This window comes from Aulostomus chinensis, chromosome 2 (assembly GCF_037954235.1).
Source record: "Aulostomus chinensis isolate RoL2024-O1b breed Wild chromosome 2, RoL_Achi_v1.0, whole genome shotgun sequence".
NCBI classification, from domain to species: domain Eukaryota; kingdom Metazoa; phylum Chordata; class Actinopteri; order Syngnathiformes; family Aulostomidae; genus Aulostomus; species Aulostomus chinensis.
The window spans coordinates 26,711,329-26,728,679 of record NC_141321.1 but is presented as its reverse complement, the minus strand read 5'-3'; the positions used below and the strand labels follow the sequence as shown (position 1 = coordinate 26,728,679).

Genomic DNA, 17,351 nt, shown 5'->3' with positions numbered 1-17,351 from the left:
TTGGTTGTGAGTTTGTGTTCTTTGGTTCCTACTCTTGTATCACAACTTCATCTGCTATCTGCATCAAGATGAAAAGCCACAATGGTACTAAGGCATTCTGGGTAACTAGAGTCATATTACGACCTATAAAAATATAAATACTTTGTGGAAGACTGAAACATGTGAATGTCATAGATGGCAAAGGTTTCTTTACACTAACTCAACAACAGTGACATGAAAAAGAGGCACAGAACAAGCACAAAGACATGAAGTTCCTCAAGTCATCTCGGCAGCAATAACTTTGCTGAAAAACCTATAAATTGTGTGCTAATCTCTGGATCACACTGACAAGTTCACAATAAGGATCAGGTGTTCTAAGTCATGGCTGCCACAGAGCCTTTCCTGTCAGTGAAGAAGCTCCTGAGCAGCATGACTTGACCGATGCCGATGACAAACAGCAAGACGGTTTCACCAATAGACCAGTAGGTAACGCGTTCCAGGAGGTGTTCTGCTTTTACGCGGTCGTGGGCCTCTCGGAGCCGGTACCACGTCTGGGATTCAGCCACCACCTTCAGGATCTCATGAATAGCGACACACGTCGACTCCAGCTGGGAAAAGAAAGATCAATTCTTGTTAAGACGGTGAAATAAAACACGGACAGCAACGACACAGGATTTTTGGGGCCAATGCCGATGTTAGGGAATAAGAAAATTCCGATATTGATGTATCATCCCAATAGTTACGTTTATTTGTACAGGGACAATGACCATTAAAAAACAAAACTTTTTTTCATTGCAATCACTCAAATGTAGATATTAAACATCCGTCCATCCATTTTCTACTTCTTATCCTGTTAAGGGTCACTGGGGGCTGGAGCCTATCCCAGCAGCCTTCAGGCGAGAGGCAGGGTTCACCCTGGACAGGTTGCCAGTCCAAAACAGGGCCAACATACAGAGACAAACATTCATTCACACTCACAGTCACACCTACGGTCAATTTAGAGAATCAATCAGCCTCGTCTCCTCTTGATGTCTTTGGACTGTGGGAGGAAGCTGGAGTACCAGAGAGAACCCACACAGACACAGGGAGAACATGCAGACTCACACAGAAACACCCGTGCCGGAGCCGGGGCTCAAACCCGGAACCTTCTAGCTGTGAGGTGACAGTGCTGACCACTGCACCACCGTGTCACAATATAACTAAATATTAAAATGATGGACAAAGTAACACAAACAGTATCATCGCATTCAGATGTTGTAACAATTAGAGTTTGGTTGATACTGGATTTTCAGGGCTGAAGCTGGTGACAAAATTAGAGAGTTAAAAAAAACAACTACTTCTGGAAATCGATATATCAGCCAATATCTTTCTGCTATGATTCCTCAAATGTAGTTTTTCAAAAACTTATGACATATATATGTACAACAAATCACTGATATTTCATTTACTTGCATAGCTGCAGTCATTTAATTGGACTGTTATCGTTTCTGCTGACATGGCGGTTGTGTAAAGCCGAGGTGGTATGAAGCTGGTCTCTTCCTTATTTCAGGCAAGAATTGTTTTCAGTGTAATTTTGCCATTAAGACACCTCCCTTGAATGTTTGCTGTTTAACACCAGAGTGACCCTACGAGTTTTTTATTACCAACCGTGTTATGAAGGTATGTTTTTCGTCAAACTTAAAAAAAAAAAATGATAGAAGTTGCACAAACTTGCTTACATGCATTTCACAGATCTCGTTGTAGTCGGACTGACACAATAACTTGAAAACTTTTCTAACATCATTTAAATTTTCTGTGTAACAGACCAATTCCAGCCAATACCAGTCGCTCTACGTAAGACACCCGCAACTCAGCTAATTTCTCCTATTTCTTAAAACCACCTTGATCCATTTTGCATGTGCAAATATGCATTTTGAGGTTGTCTTTTTTCCCAAGTTGCTGCTCAGCATGGCAGCAGTTTGTGCACCTTGTTCTTCATGTAGAGCTGCAGGTGGACGTTCTACCTGAGTCAGCGCCGTGGCTCTAGTCATGGCCGGGAGGAGAGGCTCCTCATCCCCATGGTTGAACTCCAGGTACACTGTTTTGTGAGAGAAAGTGGAGAACTCGTTGCTGAAGCAGACCTGGTAGGCTCCCTTCATAGCTGTAGTGTGAGAGAAGCTGTCATACTGCTTCCTGTTCTCCTGATACAAGACATTGTTTTGAGGGTCTGTGACAAAGCAGTCCACGTCATAGTTTCCCCCGGAAATAACCTATGAAGAAAAGCGAACAGATAAACAAGTGAATGCTATAAACGATGAATGCGAAGATACTTTCGCATAGTTCTTGTAGTTTTCAACTAAAGTGAAACGGCTCCGCAACCATGCAAGCTTGCGTACAGAAACATTTAAAAAAAGCAAGAAATGCCCAGGAATTAGTCGGTGGCAGCTCAGTGGTAACACAGACTGATCGGGGGATGCAGCTTTCTGAACCTACTTGGTAATCTACGTCAAACTTCACGTCTTTGTCGAGCTCCTCGTAGAAACACTGTTTGCCGCTGTCTGGGAGCTCAAACGTGAACTCGGTCCCGAACACCGCCCACACCTGGAGTAGGAGACAGCTGAGTACGGGGTGCAGCATGGTGAGGGCAACAAGTCGGCATAACACGATGACGGGATTCTTCCTCAGGTGATTTCATGACAGTACAGTGCCCCTGACGTGGCACGAGCACAGACAACTTCCGGGTCAGGTTTGTTTATACCGTTGGAATAAAATTAGCCAACGTTACGTCACTAAATGTAACATTAAAGTAAACAATACCAGGTGTAGAGACTATGAGGTATTTTTTCTACCACTTCTAGCAATGAAGCGACAAATAAAGGTATTTTTCCTTTTTTTTTCCCCGTCAAGGTAAATACAGTACGTCATAGGGTCCAAGGAACGTATGGGTTTCAAAATAAAAGCACAATTACGCCTTACAATTTTAAGACATTTTTAGGAGTTTTCTTCTTGTACATTTAAGCAGAACATGAGTAATTACTATGTGGTTAGTTAGGTAGTTAATCATGAATAAAATCTAAAAATGAGACATTTGGAATGATGATACAATAGAGCAATTATTATTATATTGTATAATGTCAATAATAATGTAATATGTAGTATGTATATATATATATATATATATAATCATAATATGTAACATTTTATTGTTGTTGCTTGTTCAGATGTAAATTTCATTAAAAAAAATTCATTTTAAGCAATTAGAATAATATCATGAATAAGTTGCTATGACAACCGCGAGTACACACACCAGGGTGCGTTTTATTCTGAAAATCCCTGTTGACGCATAACACGCCCTCTGTTCCGCCCGGTGACTGACTGGGAAAAGTCAAAACAGGTTTCCCAACAGGCTGTAACTGTATTTTTCCTTTCACTCTATGAACCGCAGTGAAGCACTGTAAAGGATCTTACTTTTAACGTTTATTTTTTTAAGCGCCCGTGACAAAACTTCTTCCTTACGTTTGTGCTAATTTTAGCAAGCTAACAGCGTCAAAGATGCAAAACTACGCAGCGACGATACGACACTTTGTAGAGACGCACGCGACCGGTCTCACTGTTGCAGTTGTTGCAGGTAACTTGATTTATTGTTACAGAAAACGACAATGTGGTGATTTAGCTCGAGTTTGGGGATTTTTGATTTTTGATTTTGTTCCAAGATATCTCAGGTCGAAAGTCAGTTCAAGAGTTACTTGTGTAAGTGTACCAATATCCTGACAGATTATCATCATAATTTGTATCATAGAGTCTCAGTCCTGTTGATTAGTGACGTTCATCGTCCGTTCATGTCGACTGGTATCAACTTATTTATTTTGTTTATTTTAAAAAATACACTAAGTTAATACAATTCTGTTCAAAACTACAGGATTTATTGTGTAGTCAAGAAAGAAAAGAAGAAGAAAGAAAATCATGAAATTGGATGAAAAGAAAAAAAAACAACCTTCCCTGGCTTGGTGAATTGTAGAAATGTACTGTAAATAAACCCAGAAGATTTGGGAGAATTTATTATATTGTCAAGGACAAATAAAAACATTAGCCAGTTTTGTTTTTTTTAATTGAAATAGAAAACGTAGATAAAAAGACCCCCATGACACCCCCAGCTGATGATTCTGGTGACATATTGTCAGCATATTAACATTGTCCTCTCTGCCAGGCGCAGGCATGCTGGCCTTGCGGCGGTGGCTGGCTGGGGGAGTGTGTCGCAGCAAGGTCAGACTAGATGGGAAAACAGTCCTGATCACTGGAGCTAACACTGGTATTGGGAAAGAGACGGCCCTGGATATGGCCCAGCGAGGTGAGACCCTCCTGTAGAGAGGAGGACGGCTGCAGCTGTTATTGTAAATGGATGCGACCACATGGATCATCTGTTTTGATCCCTCACGCTCTCCTTCAGCTTTTTATTGTCATACACTGCCAGCTGCCTTTTCTAAACAACACTCTGGTTTTGTTGTTTAGGGGCCAGAGTGATCCTGGCATGCAGGGACATGACCAGAGCCCGCTTGGCAGCTGATGAGATCCGGCAGCAGAGTGGGAATGGCAACGTGGTGGTGAAGAAACTGGACCTTGCCTCTCTACAGTCCGTCAGAGATCTGGCCAAAGATGTCCGGGAGAATGAAGAGCGCCTCGACATCCTCATCAACAACGCAGGTATTTAGAGGGACTGCCTCTAAACTGATTTGTCTAATTTGAAAGTAAAATATGAACGATATTGTAAACATGATGCACATGCAAGCAGGAGGGAGCACAAATGAATGGAAATAGAAGGGCATTGTGCACTAGCGTGTGAAGAAATTGTTCATGATGGGGCAGTTTTGACGACATATTCCAACCAACAAGTTTGCAGGTTTTGATGTTTATGTTCATCAAACACACCAAGTTCAAAGGCCAGGTGTGACTTCAGTTTCGAACCAATGTGTTTAAAACATTTTAATTGTGTGTGCGTGCGTTGTGGTTCTGCAGGTATTATGATGTGTCCTAAGTGGAAGACTGAGGATGGCTTTGAAATGCAGTTTGGTGTCAACCACCTGGGACATTTTCTCCTCACCAACTGTCTTCTTGACCTGCTGAAGAAGTCTGCTCCAAGTCGCGTTGTCATCGTCTCCAGTCTGGCACATGAGAAAGGTAAGGTTTTGATTTAACTGCATAAAAGCTATTGTCTCATGCCTGACTGCAGCTGAAATGAGAATTAACTTCCTTCACCATAAAATGGCCATGGAAAATGATCGGCCTCCGAAAGTCTTGATCATGGTGACTGTAGGGGTAACAGCACTTTGATACATTCTAGTTGTAATTGAAATATTCAAATATCCAAGTCAGGCGACATGTTGTTGCTGCTGCCTTTCTTCATTAAGGCTACTTTAAGTTGTCTCTTGCAGGTCAAATACACTTTGATGACATCAACCTTGACAATAACTACAAACGTGAAGTGAGCTACCGCCAAAGCAAGCTGGCCAATGTGCTGTTTGGCCGAGAACTGGCCGCCAGACTACAAGGTGCTGTGAAATGCACACAATCTCCCCTCAATGCAACCTTGTGAAGGTTCCAGGTTCGATCCGCGGCTCGAGCACGAGATCTTTCTGTGTGGAGTCTGCATGTTCTCCCTGTTCCTGTGTGGGTTCTCTCTGGTACTCTGGCTTCCTCCCACAGTCCAAAGACATCAAGAGGGGACGAGGCTGATTGATACTCTAAATTGACCGTAGGTGTGACTGTGAGTGTGAATGATTGTCTGTCTCTATGTGTTGGCCCTACAATGGACTGGCGACCTGTCCAGGGTGAACCCCGCCTTTCGCTCGAAGGCTGCTGGGATAGGCTCCAGCCCCCCCACCATTCTTAACAGGTTAAGTGGTAGAAAATCGATAGATGGATGGAAGGATGGATGAATGGATATTTGGTATCTGTACACTAACCCACCCATCCATTACCATTGACTGTGCTAAGCTAACTAGCGGTCAGCTGGTCTCCCTAATGCAACTACAGAGCAGAGAATTGTGTCTGTCTTCTTGTCTGGCTATGGGGAGGGTGGCAAAAGGGCATATTTCCTTAAAACTGGTGTGTTCTTTTCCCTGTTGTCCCATTTAAACATTTCTGAACTAACTAATGTTTACTGTTGTGCAATTTTATATGAAGGTTTTTCTTTTTTCCCCTTGTTTTACCAGTTTCACCGTTTCATGCACTGGTGGTATTAAGATGGTTTGATGAATTCCTCCCATTAGGCACTGGTGTGACAGTTTACAGTCTTCATCCTGGAGTCATCCGTACTGAGTTAGGCCGCCACATCTTCCCTACCTTAGCCCTGTGGAAGAGGATTATAGCCCGCCCCCTTATGATGCTGATTAAAAGTTCCTGGGAAGGAGCTCAGACCACCATCTACTGTGCTGTGGACGAGAGCCTGGCAGACGTCAGTGGCCTCTACTACAGGCAAGTACCTCTGCAAGAAGCCTCACTGGACTCCTGTGAATGTATTCATTTGAGTTTCCTCATGAGAATATATCTTTTTTATGGACAGTAGAAGTATGGTTGCCTTTTTTTTTCTAACCAGACATAATCCAATTAATAATAATTGAGACTCAAACAGTATTGATTCAGTGTCATCTTACTCAAGATAGTGCTGATACGCAGCAACTGTTTATCTCCACTCTGCGTCGGGCTGTTAGTGATGGAGCCCTCGTCTTTTGTGTACAGTGACTGTGCCCCCAAAACGCCAGCGCCACAGGCCCTGGATGATGCTACAGCCAAGAAGCTGTGGGACCTCAGTGCTTCCATGGTGGGTCTGGCTTAGTCTCCATCACCCGCCCTGCTTTTGGAAGCCATTTTGCTGAAGTCAGTGACCCTGGTCACATGGTGTTTGATGAGTTGTCTAATATATACATAAGGGCATTGCAATAATGTTACATGTCTGAGTCTTTTAGAAATGTAAAATATACTGATAGGTATAAAAATTTGCATTGAAGGAGCTGCCAGATCTTGGAAATATCTTATTGTGGGTATTGAGGATGATATTAAATTTGCTATTTAAGGACATTTTCATTTTCCATCATTATTCCCCTTTTATCTGGAAACCTCCTTTAAAAGTGATAACAGTGTGATTTATAGAAGATGTTTTCTACCTGTGTTTAGGCAGGGCATGCCTGCAGCACACAAAGATATTTAGACACAATTATTGCCTCAAACTGCAATTTGAAATTGGGATTAGACCACATTATGATTTCAGTTAAATTTCAATCCACTGCAGCGCTCTATTTAATCTCAAATCGTTCATTTTGAAATTACTCCATTATGTATATTCTGCATATCTACTATATTTCGCTCCTGCTGCTATATCATTTGCAAAATTAGCTAATACCTGGTTTTTAATGAACCATCTTGGCTGCACTTGTATTTTAAATGCGGGCTGTCCTCATCATGCCTTGACTTTGTATCTTTTATTCAGTATACAAAAATGCATTTATTTGTGAGTAGAAGATGCTAAAACACTATATCGTGCTCAATGATTTAGTGAACTCATTGTTTTCAGTATTTTGATTTGCAATAACCATGTAATAAACAAATGGCATCATGACTCTGTTTGCTTGTTTTCCAAAAAGATTTGCACAAATGACATGATACAATGACAATGATGATTCTGATGTGTATTTCTCAGCTCAAACATACAAAATTCAAATAGCTTAATAGTAATTGTGTTTCTAAATGAATGAATTTAGTAAATGAATTAGATAAATAATAACAAAAAGATCTTTTGCAAAAAACAACAACATTTCTTCCACATTTTTGCAGTACTGTTCAAAATGATAATGACCTTTTTTTTCCACTGACATAACCTACAGGCTGATAATGTGAAATGCTTCATTTAATCAGAGCAGTACTTACAGAAAAACAAACGATGCCTCTACAGTTTGTAGGACAGTCGTTAATCAACATCCCTGCAGTCGCCACAGTCAGGAAACTGTGGAAGGTCTTACTGTGTTTTCTGAAGATCTCATAGGAAAGACGGATGAGGGCCAATTTGCGTAAAAATAAATGGACTTGTAATTATACATTAAGTAACTAGTGTCTGCATGACGGCCGAGAGGTGACATTAATGATGGGCGGTTGTGAGAAGCTCCACATTCTTAGGCATCCTCCCACAGGTATGTATATATATATATATATATATATATATATATATATGTATATATATATATATATATATATATATATACATATATATATGCACCAGGCAACCCAAGAAATAGACCAATAAAATGATTGATGTCTTGTGATTTGATGTAAAAGGGAGCACCTCACTTTCCAGAGTGAATTCTTGTTTGTCTTTATTTTGTGGAAACCGTTGGGTGTACCACGATGCAGATTTAGTGAGAATCAAGTGTAGTAAGTTTACCATCTGAAGTGTACAACGGGTGACTATCAACATTATAATTACACTTTAAACTCTTGGACAATAATAAAAAAAATGCAAGAATCCGATTCTCCATACAATCACTTGATTATTTCTTCAGTGAACCAAGAAGAATGCATCAGTGGAACACCTCCCAGTAGAACCCAGTACAGTTGAGCAGCACCACAAACTAAAATCTCCTCAATGACCTCTGAAATAAAGAATCACTGCCTGCGAAGGGATTCAGTGAAGACATCATGTTACAGTCCTCATGTAAGGGTGATGGATCAGCATTGCAAAAAGAAACAAGAAAGTTCCCATGAATCTGCTCAAAATGATGTCACAATTTCTGGAATACAAATTTTGCTTTTGAGTTCCTCAAAAGTGTGTGTGTGTGTTTGTGCGCGCGCGTGTATATAGACATTTTGAGCAAAATAAAACCCGCCATTTGTCACATATGTACAGATATCTCCAAAATTCTTGAACCCTCCCCAAAACAGTCAGGCTGGATAATAAATACCAGTACAGGAAAGAGGAGTAAAATGTTTTGTGTTTTAAAGTTTAGGTGAATGATCTCTTAAATATACGATGCCTATCTGAGCTCCTTAAAGAGAAGATCTGTGATTTAAAACTCTTTCACGTTTCCTTTTAGAATGCTAAAATTACATAAAATTGTTAGTAGTTTTATAACGTGCTGCTTCTTGTTGTAGAATTTATATAATTCATTTTACACTGAGCTGTATAATTAAGTGGACAAACCCACAAACAAGGTTGCGTGTTTGTGGGTGTGAAAAACACATCAGTAGTTTTGGCATGCATCATAATAAAATGACTCACCTCGGTTTTGTTGTTCCAATTCACCAGTTGCATCATCCTCTGTTACGATGCTTTCAATAGGTCATGGCGCTCTTGTCCTATCATGTCAGCTTGTTCCAGTTCATATTTTTCAGGGAGCAACCAATTTTTTTTAAAAAATTCTTAAATGTTGATACTGTACAAACCCCCAGACTTCTGTGTTATTTCCTCAGAATAACCGTATGACCCATTCTCGTGGCTTTGCAGCCGACAAAAAAGGCCTCACAACGGTTGCCTCTGGAAAAATATGACCTAAAACCAGGTGCTGCCTGGAGGCAATTATGGTTTCGGTTAATATCCCCCCTGCATCTCACTTTTCAGCAGCACAAATGCAAAACAGAAACAAAAAATAAGATCCACTCTTCAGCACAGCTTAAAACATGGCAAAACAAGACTTTAGATCATTTATTTCATATTAAAACCAAATTGAAAGATGATTGAAATTCATCTTAAATGTTAGTGTTGCTAGTTTCAATTCTCACATCTTACAACTCAACAAACAAAACATTCGTTAAAGTAAATAAAGTACAGTTCTGGCAATCTTTTTAAACATCAGTTTGTAGCTTATATGCAAATGGAGTCCATAATAATGACCAATAACAGTGTTCAGCATGATCAGCGAATACGATTGAATGACTGGATTACCCCAAAGGCCCTCTGACTCAGATGTTGTCTCACCGGTATCTGTCGGTAGTGTCACGCACATGCCCTTATCAGTTCTCCGTCCAACGGATACAGAATCTATAGCTGGGCTGGAAAAGTGATAAGGAGATGTGAGCGACCACAGTACCATAACAGCATCTGTTCAATCTCTATCTCACTGGGATGAAGGACCTGTTGCCAAGGGGGTCACAACCATGGTGAAAGGCTCTGCGGCAGCTCTCAAATCCTCAAACCAAGGACAACCTGGAGCTGCCATTTCTTTCCCGAAAGTCGTGGCCCTAAAGCTGAGTTCCCTGAAGTTGGAGCAGAAGATCGTTTGGCTTCCATCATTCGTCCACAGCAGACACAAGTGTGTCACGGAGAGAAGTTCCTCTGTCTTTTTCTGCCTGCTGAAAAGAGCTTGGGTCCTCGTGCTGCCATGGATTAGTCAAGATTCAACCAGTCAAAGTGCAGCAGTAGCCCTTCACTGTTTGACTGCTGACAAACTTTTGAGACACACCCCATTGATGAGTTTTATTTCACTGCAGCCCCGCCTGGCTTGGAGGAATTTCTTGGCTGCCATTGGTTCATATGAGGAACTCACCATACCTGCCCCCTGGCTGCTGTGGAACGGAGCCAAATAGTTCTTGCCCTTGTCAATCACAGGGAGATCAGCCAGTGGGATGAGGGAGGCCAGGCTTTGCGGGTGTGTTCCCCACAGGTGTGGGTGAGAAGCAAATTCCAATATGTACATACCTGTCAGCTCCTCCGCTATTCAGCTGCTCCTAGAAAGTGGGACCTCTTTTGACCGCTCACTCTCCCCTTTCCTCATCCTGGGGCCCATGTCGAGGGAGAAGTAAATGGCTCCTGTTTCAGTTGCAAAAATAAGTAACTATCAACTTTTCTCCCAAAGTATATACTTTTTCCTTTAAAGTTCTGATATCTCATTCAGAAGCCTGGAGCCTGGAGGCTCCGCTCATCACTATCATCAACGTGTCATACTTTATAGCCGTGAAAATGCTTCCTTTGTGTCACAATGGTATTTCAAAATGTTTGGCAGTCACTATAAGCAACTCTTCAACTATGTTTGTACAAATTGTAGAGTGTGGGGGAACCTCAGACTACCACAGTTGGATCTCGTTATGCATCTTGACATGTCGAATCAGTTGGCATACAGGTGCAGGCAGTGGCATGCGCTTTTCTCCCCAGCAAAGAACGTCAGATCATCTGCGGCTGTTTGCCCCCTCTGGAGATCATAAAGCTTCGAGGAGAATGTGTGTGAAGTGGAGGATTGTACTGTCTGCCCCTCTGGTATGCAGTCCTCCCTCTCTTTCTCCATTTCACCCTTTTTCTTTAAGTCTGTTCTCTATCATCCTGTTGTGTGTGTGTGTGTGTGTGTCTTCAACTTGCAGTTGGTCTCTCTCTCTCTCTCTTCCTCTCTCTCAGAACAGAAGTGAACAGTGTGTGCCTTAGGCAGGTGCGGGAATGCAGGTTTGCCGCATTCATGGGCCTAGAGCAGCGCGGCGCAGGGCAGCCTAATGCAGTGATTACCTTCCGACGAGTCTGTGCATGTGCGGAGCTGAATCAGAGCAGCCACAGTGACTAAGCTTCTCAGTGTCACCAGTCGCTCAACTGATGAAAATTACGTCGGTTCTTTTTGACCGTTTAACTGATGAATTGCGGTTGAAGAGATTCCACATGTATGAAACAGGCCTGTAACCCAAATCTGGTTCTAACCTGCAGAATCACTGATATCAAACATGGATAAAATAACACAAGAAAATGATACTGTTGCCACGGTGTAAGAACCAGTCATAATGGTAACAGTATAGCTTTAGTGTATAGAATTTCAGTGAGACAGCTGTTTAGTAACAGTGGTGTGCAGACATGAGAATATCATTACATCTGGATGTTTTAGAGTAGCTCAGTGGAGCAGAGCGTTCCTAACTTTTCAACCCGTGAACCCCAAAATAAAGGCGCCAGAAGTTCACGGCGCCCCGATTCCTCAACAGCTACTGAAGCCTAGAAATGTTGCCTCCATATGCTCCAAGGCAAAATAAGTGAAGATGTCAAACATACAAAGCTAACGTTATGAAGGAGCGACACCGCATTTCTTCAACATCAACACTAGATTCGCGCCGCCTCTTTTGTCGGCATGTTTAATAACCGCCGCAGCCTCCGTCTGGTTTAGCTTCTTGTTAGCAACCGTCATTTTTGGAACACATAAAAACTTTGAAAGTCACCAGTATGGTATTTATTGGTATATTTTATGCCGTAGAAAGAAATGTCAAAATATCTAACCCAAATCCTGTCATCATTTTTCAAACAATAAGCTTGACGTCAATGTTGTCATTGTTGACAATAAAACGTATCCAGAGGAAGAAGGGGGAAAAAGGAGGAAGTCAAAAAGCAGAGAGTCTGAAACATGTTTGAAGCAGTTGTTTAAGACACAATCAAAAGTATTCAAACATGGCCCATATAGCCTCAGACATACCAAAATGAAACTCTTCGTCAAGGAAGCTGGATTTTGTGGTTTTAATCGTAAATGAATGTATTTAATTCTCATATTTATTCAAATATTTAAATTTTAACAGTTACCAGATTTCAAGCTAGTGATCCCCAATTATTTGCACTCCCTGGGCAGATGACAAATACCTGCTTGATTATATTAAATGCAATTAGATTTCTTTATTATCGTTCTTTTTGTTTTTGAGTACAAATCAAGCTCCTGACTTATCATTAACACCCCGACCGTATCTCTGCTAATGATTCTGCTTGTATTTGTGGGAAGAAAAAGTGAGGGCCGATCAGGATCAGGCTCAGGGGGTATAAAACAAATCCAGGGCCTGGTCTGGGAGGATTTTCGGATGTCTGTGAGGTGTGCTCGGACCCTGAGGCTGTATTCTGTCGCCACAGATAAGGACATTGTCGAGTGAGCACACAGACAGCAGGGGAGGTGCTGAGTCAGCTGTCTGTCCGGCTTAGCGTATGCTGCGCTGCTCCAAACTTCACTGCACGGTTCCCATCGGCTCCTCAAGTCAGGAGTCATGGCTGCTTGACTCCCACATTACTGTTCAAAGAAGCACTTTAGAATATTCAGTTGGATTCCAACAGTGACATGGTCCATTATAACAGGTGCTATAGCATAGGGGACCAAAATGCATGATGGGCGATATCAGGTCCCTCACACAGAAACTGGTGCATTATGGGAACTGCAAGGAAGCGCTGTTAGGTATAAGTTACTGTGAAGGCTCAGGAGTTATTTTGACATCATAATGCTCTGCGCAAATTCTGTTCTGTGTCTGAGTTGGCATTAAACCATTACACTAAATTTATTTTGGGTTTAAGGTACATGAGTCGCTGTGGAATGGTAGTGTTATTAGGACAGATAAGAGAAATGTTAACTCTGGTAATGTTTCATATTTCCAGATGAATCTTTTTGGTTTGTCACCAAGTCATGTAACTAATTCTACTGCCCTTCACTCCAGAAGTCTTCCACTTGGTGCCAAGCAGTTTTAACGCGCAGTCCTCTTCCGCATGGTTTGACCCTCTGGGCTTGATATTTTGTGATGTCTTAGCATACCAACGGGACAGGAAGGGCTTGAGCCATCTCTGCTGGCATTGTTGTCGATTATTTAGTTGAGTTCCTCTCGTCAGTGTGAAAGTCTGGTGCTAACCAAACAGGCCTTGTCCTCTCTTTATCCAGTTCCGGAGTTTGTAGGAACATCAGATGCCAGGGCCATTCATGTGGACCAGAGGAGATCTGCTAAAACATCTTCTGTCCCTCACTGGGATTAGAGCGGACACATTCCTGGCCCCTCTGCTCTGCCGCTCCCACCACTCTCAGTTCACACTGCGCTTGTCACGAATGCACGAACATCCACATGTGAGCATTCACACATGAACACACACGGATAAATAGGAATGAGACAAAATCAATAAAGATTTCTACAGTGGCAGGTCACCGAAAAATGAGATATTTTAAATTATATAAGAACAGAGCTGCAGTGCAAAGATGCTTTTGGCTGAATTGAGGTGCACTTTCTCTAGACTAAAAAATCAGCCGCCTGTAACTTAAACATCGTTTTGTATGGGAAGTTTTAAAGACAACAGACGACGTGAATGTGCTCAGAGCTACACTGAAACTTAAAGTAAATATTTTTTTGCAAAGGAAAAGATGCAAATTCAGTGAGTCCATTACAAGAACACAGTTAGAAAATTAATAATTTCATGACACCAGAGTGATGTTGGAATATTAATGATAACAATGCAGCTCATTCTCAAAATCCTATTGCGCACGCAGAATATTTTGACCCTCAAATCCATTGTACAGGAAGGAAGCAAAGCCTGATGGGGATTTGTAACCCCTCACCCCTGACCTCCACTGTTTACTTCTTTAACTGTTAGTCACCTGCAGAGACTTTAATGTTACAAGAGATACACAAAGGATTTCAGGAGCAATGAGAAAGCAAGAAATGAAAATAATCCTGCTGTCTGCTTAAGAACAAATCTGTGCATGAGAACATTTCATGAATTCAAAGTAAAATAATCCCCGACAGCCGCACTTTAAACAAGAGTATAAAATACTATGACTGTGTCTTCCTCAGCTTTGAGGAGCTGACTAGCAGAGTCCATCATCACACGCGATGTGAGCCGTGGTCAGGCAGCGGGGGAAGTACCCCCTGGCATGATGAATACTCCCCTGGGTGGACTCCGGTGGAATGTCCCCTCGTGCTTCCTCAAGCTTTGCAGAAGGTTTTTCCCACTTGTAAGGATTCCTGTCATAAACCTTTAACCACCAGGCTGAGTGCAATCTCCTGTGCGTGGAGTTGCACATCCCTCTGCTCCTCTCTGTCCTGGGTTCCATATGTTCTACTCAAGGGCTTTTCTGAACGCTTTTCTCCATAGTTTTTTTTCGCCCTGACAATGATATGATACTTGCAGGCAGTGGTGGAAAGTATTTTTCATCAAGTACTGTACTGTAGTTCGTTGTCAAATATCTGCACCTTACTTGTGTGTACTTGCATTTTAAGGGACTGTGTTGTTCTGACTCCACTAAACTATCAGTTACTAGTTACTTTGAAGAAAAAGAGTTTGCACTGAAAACCTGATGAAGATGATTTTCTTAAAACTTGAAGCTTGTCATCTTCAAAAGAACACAATCAGAATACACATGCAGACACACACACACTCGCGTGCGCACACACACAAGCACACACGCATCCTTGTTCTCCTATCTTTGTGAGGACCCTTATTACCATAATGCCTCTCCTAGCTCCTTACCTTAATCTGAGCCATCACAACTAATGCCTGACCATAGCATTGACCCTAACCATAGTAATAATAATTCCATTCCATTTTCTTGCGCTTACCCTGTTAAGGGTCAGGGGGGGGGGGGGGGGGCTGGAGCCTATCCCAACAGCTTTCAGGCGAGAGGCGGGGTTCACCCTGGACAGATCACCAGTCCATCACAGGACCAACACATACAGACAGACAACCATTCACACTCACAGTCACACCTACAGTCAATTTAGAGTATCAATCAGCCTCGTCCCCTCTTGATGTCTTTGGACTGTGGGAGGAAGCTGGAGTACCAGAGAGAACCCACACAGGAACAGGGAGAACATGGAGACTCTACACAGAAAGATCCTGTGCTGGAGCCGGGAGCCAGAACCTTCTTGCTGTGAGGTGACGGTGCTCACCACTGCACCACCGTGCCACCCAGTAATAACAATAATCTTATTATTCCTAACCAGAATCTGATTCATTCCCCAACTCCAAAACCAAGTTTTGCAACCAAGAAAGCCCTTTGAGGTTGGGAGGACTGGTCAAAATGTCCTCACTCTTTTGGTTAAAAATGTGTTCTATAATGTTCAGAGGGCCAACATCATGTTGAATGTTTACTTCTACTTTTAAATTGACTCTAGTTCAAATATTTGGCTCTCATTTGACAGGGAGACCAGAATACAGAATACTTTATCTGGGTATTTATATGAGGGATGTGGGATAATATCAGCATGCCATTATGTCAATAGATCCTGAGTCTTTCTTTTTAAGTGCACGCGCACACACACACACACACACACACACACACACACACACACACACACACACACACACACATCTGGAAAAACGTGAACATTGCCAATTTGAAAAAGAAGAAAACTTGGAAACTTGGAAGAGATTGGAGCAAAACTGGATTTATGGATATGCACACACATATCTATATCTATATCTATATCTATATCCATATCTATAGCTATATCTATATCCATATCTACAGCTATATCTATATCTATATCCATATCTATAGCTATATCTATATCTATAGCTGTATCTATATCTATAGCTGTATCTATATCTATAGCTATATCTATATCCATATCTACAGCTATATCTATATCTATATCCATATCTATAGCTATAGCTATATCTATATCTATAGCTGTATCTATATCTATAGCTATATCTATAGCTATAGCTATATCTATATCCATATCTACAGCTATATCTATATCTATATCCATATCTATAGCTATATCTATATCTATAGCTATATCTATATCTATAGCTATATCTATATCCATATCTACATCTATATCTATATCTATATCTATATCTATAGCTATATCTATATCTATATCTATAGCTATATCTATATCTATATCTATAGCTATATCTATATCCATATCTACAGCTATATCTATATCTATATCTATAGCTATATCTATATCTATAGCTATAGCTATAGCTATATCTATAGCTATGGCTGCACGGTGGTGCAGTGGTTGGCACTGTCACCTCACAGTAAGAAGGTTCCAGGTTTAAGTTCCAGCTCAGGCACGGGGTCTTTCTGTGTTAGTCTGCATGTTCTCCTTGTTCCTCCTAACTTGGTTTTGGAGTTGGGGAAAGAATCAGATTCTGGTTAGGAATAATACGATTATTGTTATTACTGGGTGGCACGGTGGTGCAGTGGTGAGCACCGTCACCTCACAGCAAGAAGGTTCTGGCTCCCGGCTCCAGCACAGGATCTTTCTGTGTAGAGTCTCCATGTTCTCCCTGTTCCTGTGTGGGTTCTCTCTGGTACTCCAGCTTCCTCCCACAGTCCAAAGACATCAAGAGGGGACGAGGCTGATTGATACTCTAAATTGACCGTAGGTGTGACTGTGAGTGTGAATGGTTGTCTGTCTCTATGTGTTGGTCCTGTGATGGACTGGTGACCTGTCCAGGGTGAACCCCGCCTCTCACCTGAAGGCTGCTGGGATAGCCCCCCCACGACCCTTAATGTAGGAATAAGTGGAAGACAATGGATGGATAGATCTATATCTATATATACATAGGCGACTACTATATATGGACTACATGTTGTAGTCCAGTTTTTTTCCAATCTCCTCGTCTTTTTCTTCTTTTTCAAATTGGCATTGTTCACATGGTTTTCCATCCATACAAAATGTAAATGTCATGTTGT

At 41.7% G+C, this 17,351-nt stretch overlaps 2 protein-coding genes across 2 annotated transcripts; one reads left to right on the top strand and one right to left on the bottom strand.

The window, feature by feature from the left end:
• Positions 1 to 2,842, bottom strand: tmed3 (transmembrane p24 trafficking protein 3). The gene is made up of 3 exons (XM_086187919.1): positions 2,452 to 2,842; positions 1,983 to 2,228; positions 1 to 587 (listed from the first exon to the last, which is right to left on the bottom strand). The coding sequence occupies exons 1-3, from the start codon at positions 2,593 to 2,595 to the stop codon at positions 354 to 356; spliced, it is 624 nt and encodes a 207-aa protein (XP_086044045.1). The 5' UTR covers positions 2,596 to 2,842; the 3' UTR covers positions 1 to 353.
• A 463-nt stretch (positions 2,843 to 3,305) lies between these two features.
• On the top strand, positions 3,306 to 7,562 carry LOC147269616 (retinol dehydrogenase 13). Its single transcript, XM_086195377.1, has 7 exons — positions 3,306 to 3,586; positions 4,166 to 4,306; positions 4,468 to 4,659; positions 4,972 to 5,133; positions 5,388 to 5,504; positions 6,225 to 6,429; positions 6,694 to 7,562. The coding sequence occupies exons 1-7, from the start codon at positions 3,511 to 3,513 to the stop codon at positions 6,788 to 6,790; spliced, it is 990 nt and encodes a 329-aa protein (XP_086051503.1). The 5' UTR covers positions 3,306 to 3,510; the 3' UTR covers positions 6,791 to 7,562.
• Positions 7,563 to 17,351: the final 9,789 nt, after the last annotated feature.

Excerpts from the sequence above, each read along its gene's own strand:
- tmed3 (XM_086187919.1), bottom strand. The coding sequence starts at position 2,595 with ATGCTGCACCCCGTACTCAGCTGTCTCCTACTCCAGGTGTGGGCGGTG. Across the intron at positions 2,229-2,451 it reads AGTTTGACGTAGATTACCAA|GTTATTTCCGGGGGAAACTA; the intron begins GTAGGTTCAGAA and ends TTTTCTTCATAG. Across the intron at positions 588-1,982 it reads GAGCCACGGCGCTGACTCAG|CTGGAGTCGACGTGTGTCGC; the intron begins GTAGAACGTCCA and ends TTCTTTTCCCAG.
- LOC147269616 (XM_086195377.1), top strand. The coding sequence starts at position 3,511 with ATGCAAAACTACGCAGCGACGATACGACACTTTGTAGAGACGCACGCG. Across the intron at positions 3,587-4,165 it reads CACTGTTGCAGTTGTTGCAG|GCGCAGGCATGCTGGCCTTG; the intron begins GTAACTTGATTT and ends CCTCTCTGCCAG. Across the intron at positions 6,430-6,693 it reads GTCAGTGGCCTCTACTACAG|TGACTGTGCCCCCAAAACGC; the intron begins GCAAGTACCTCT and ends TTTTGTGTACAG.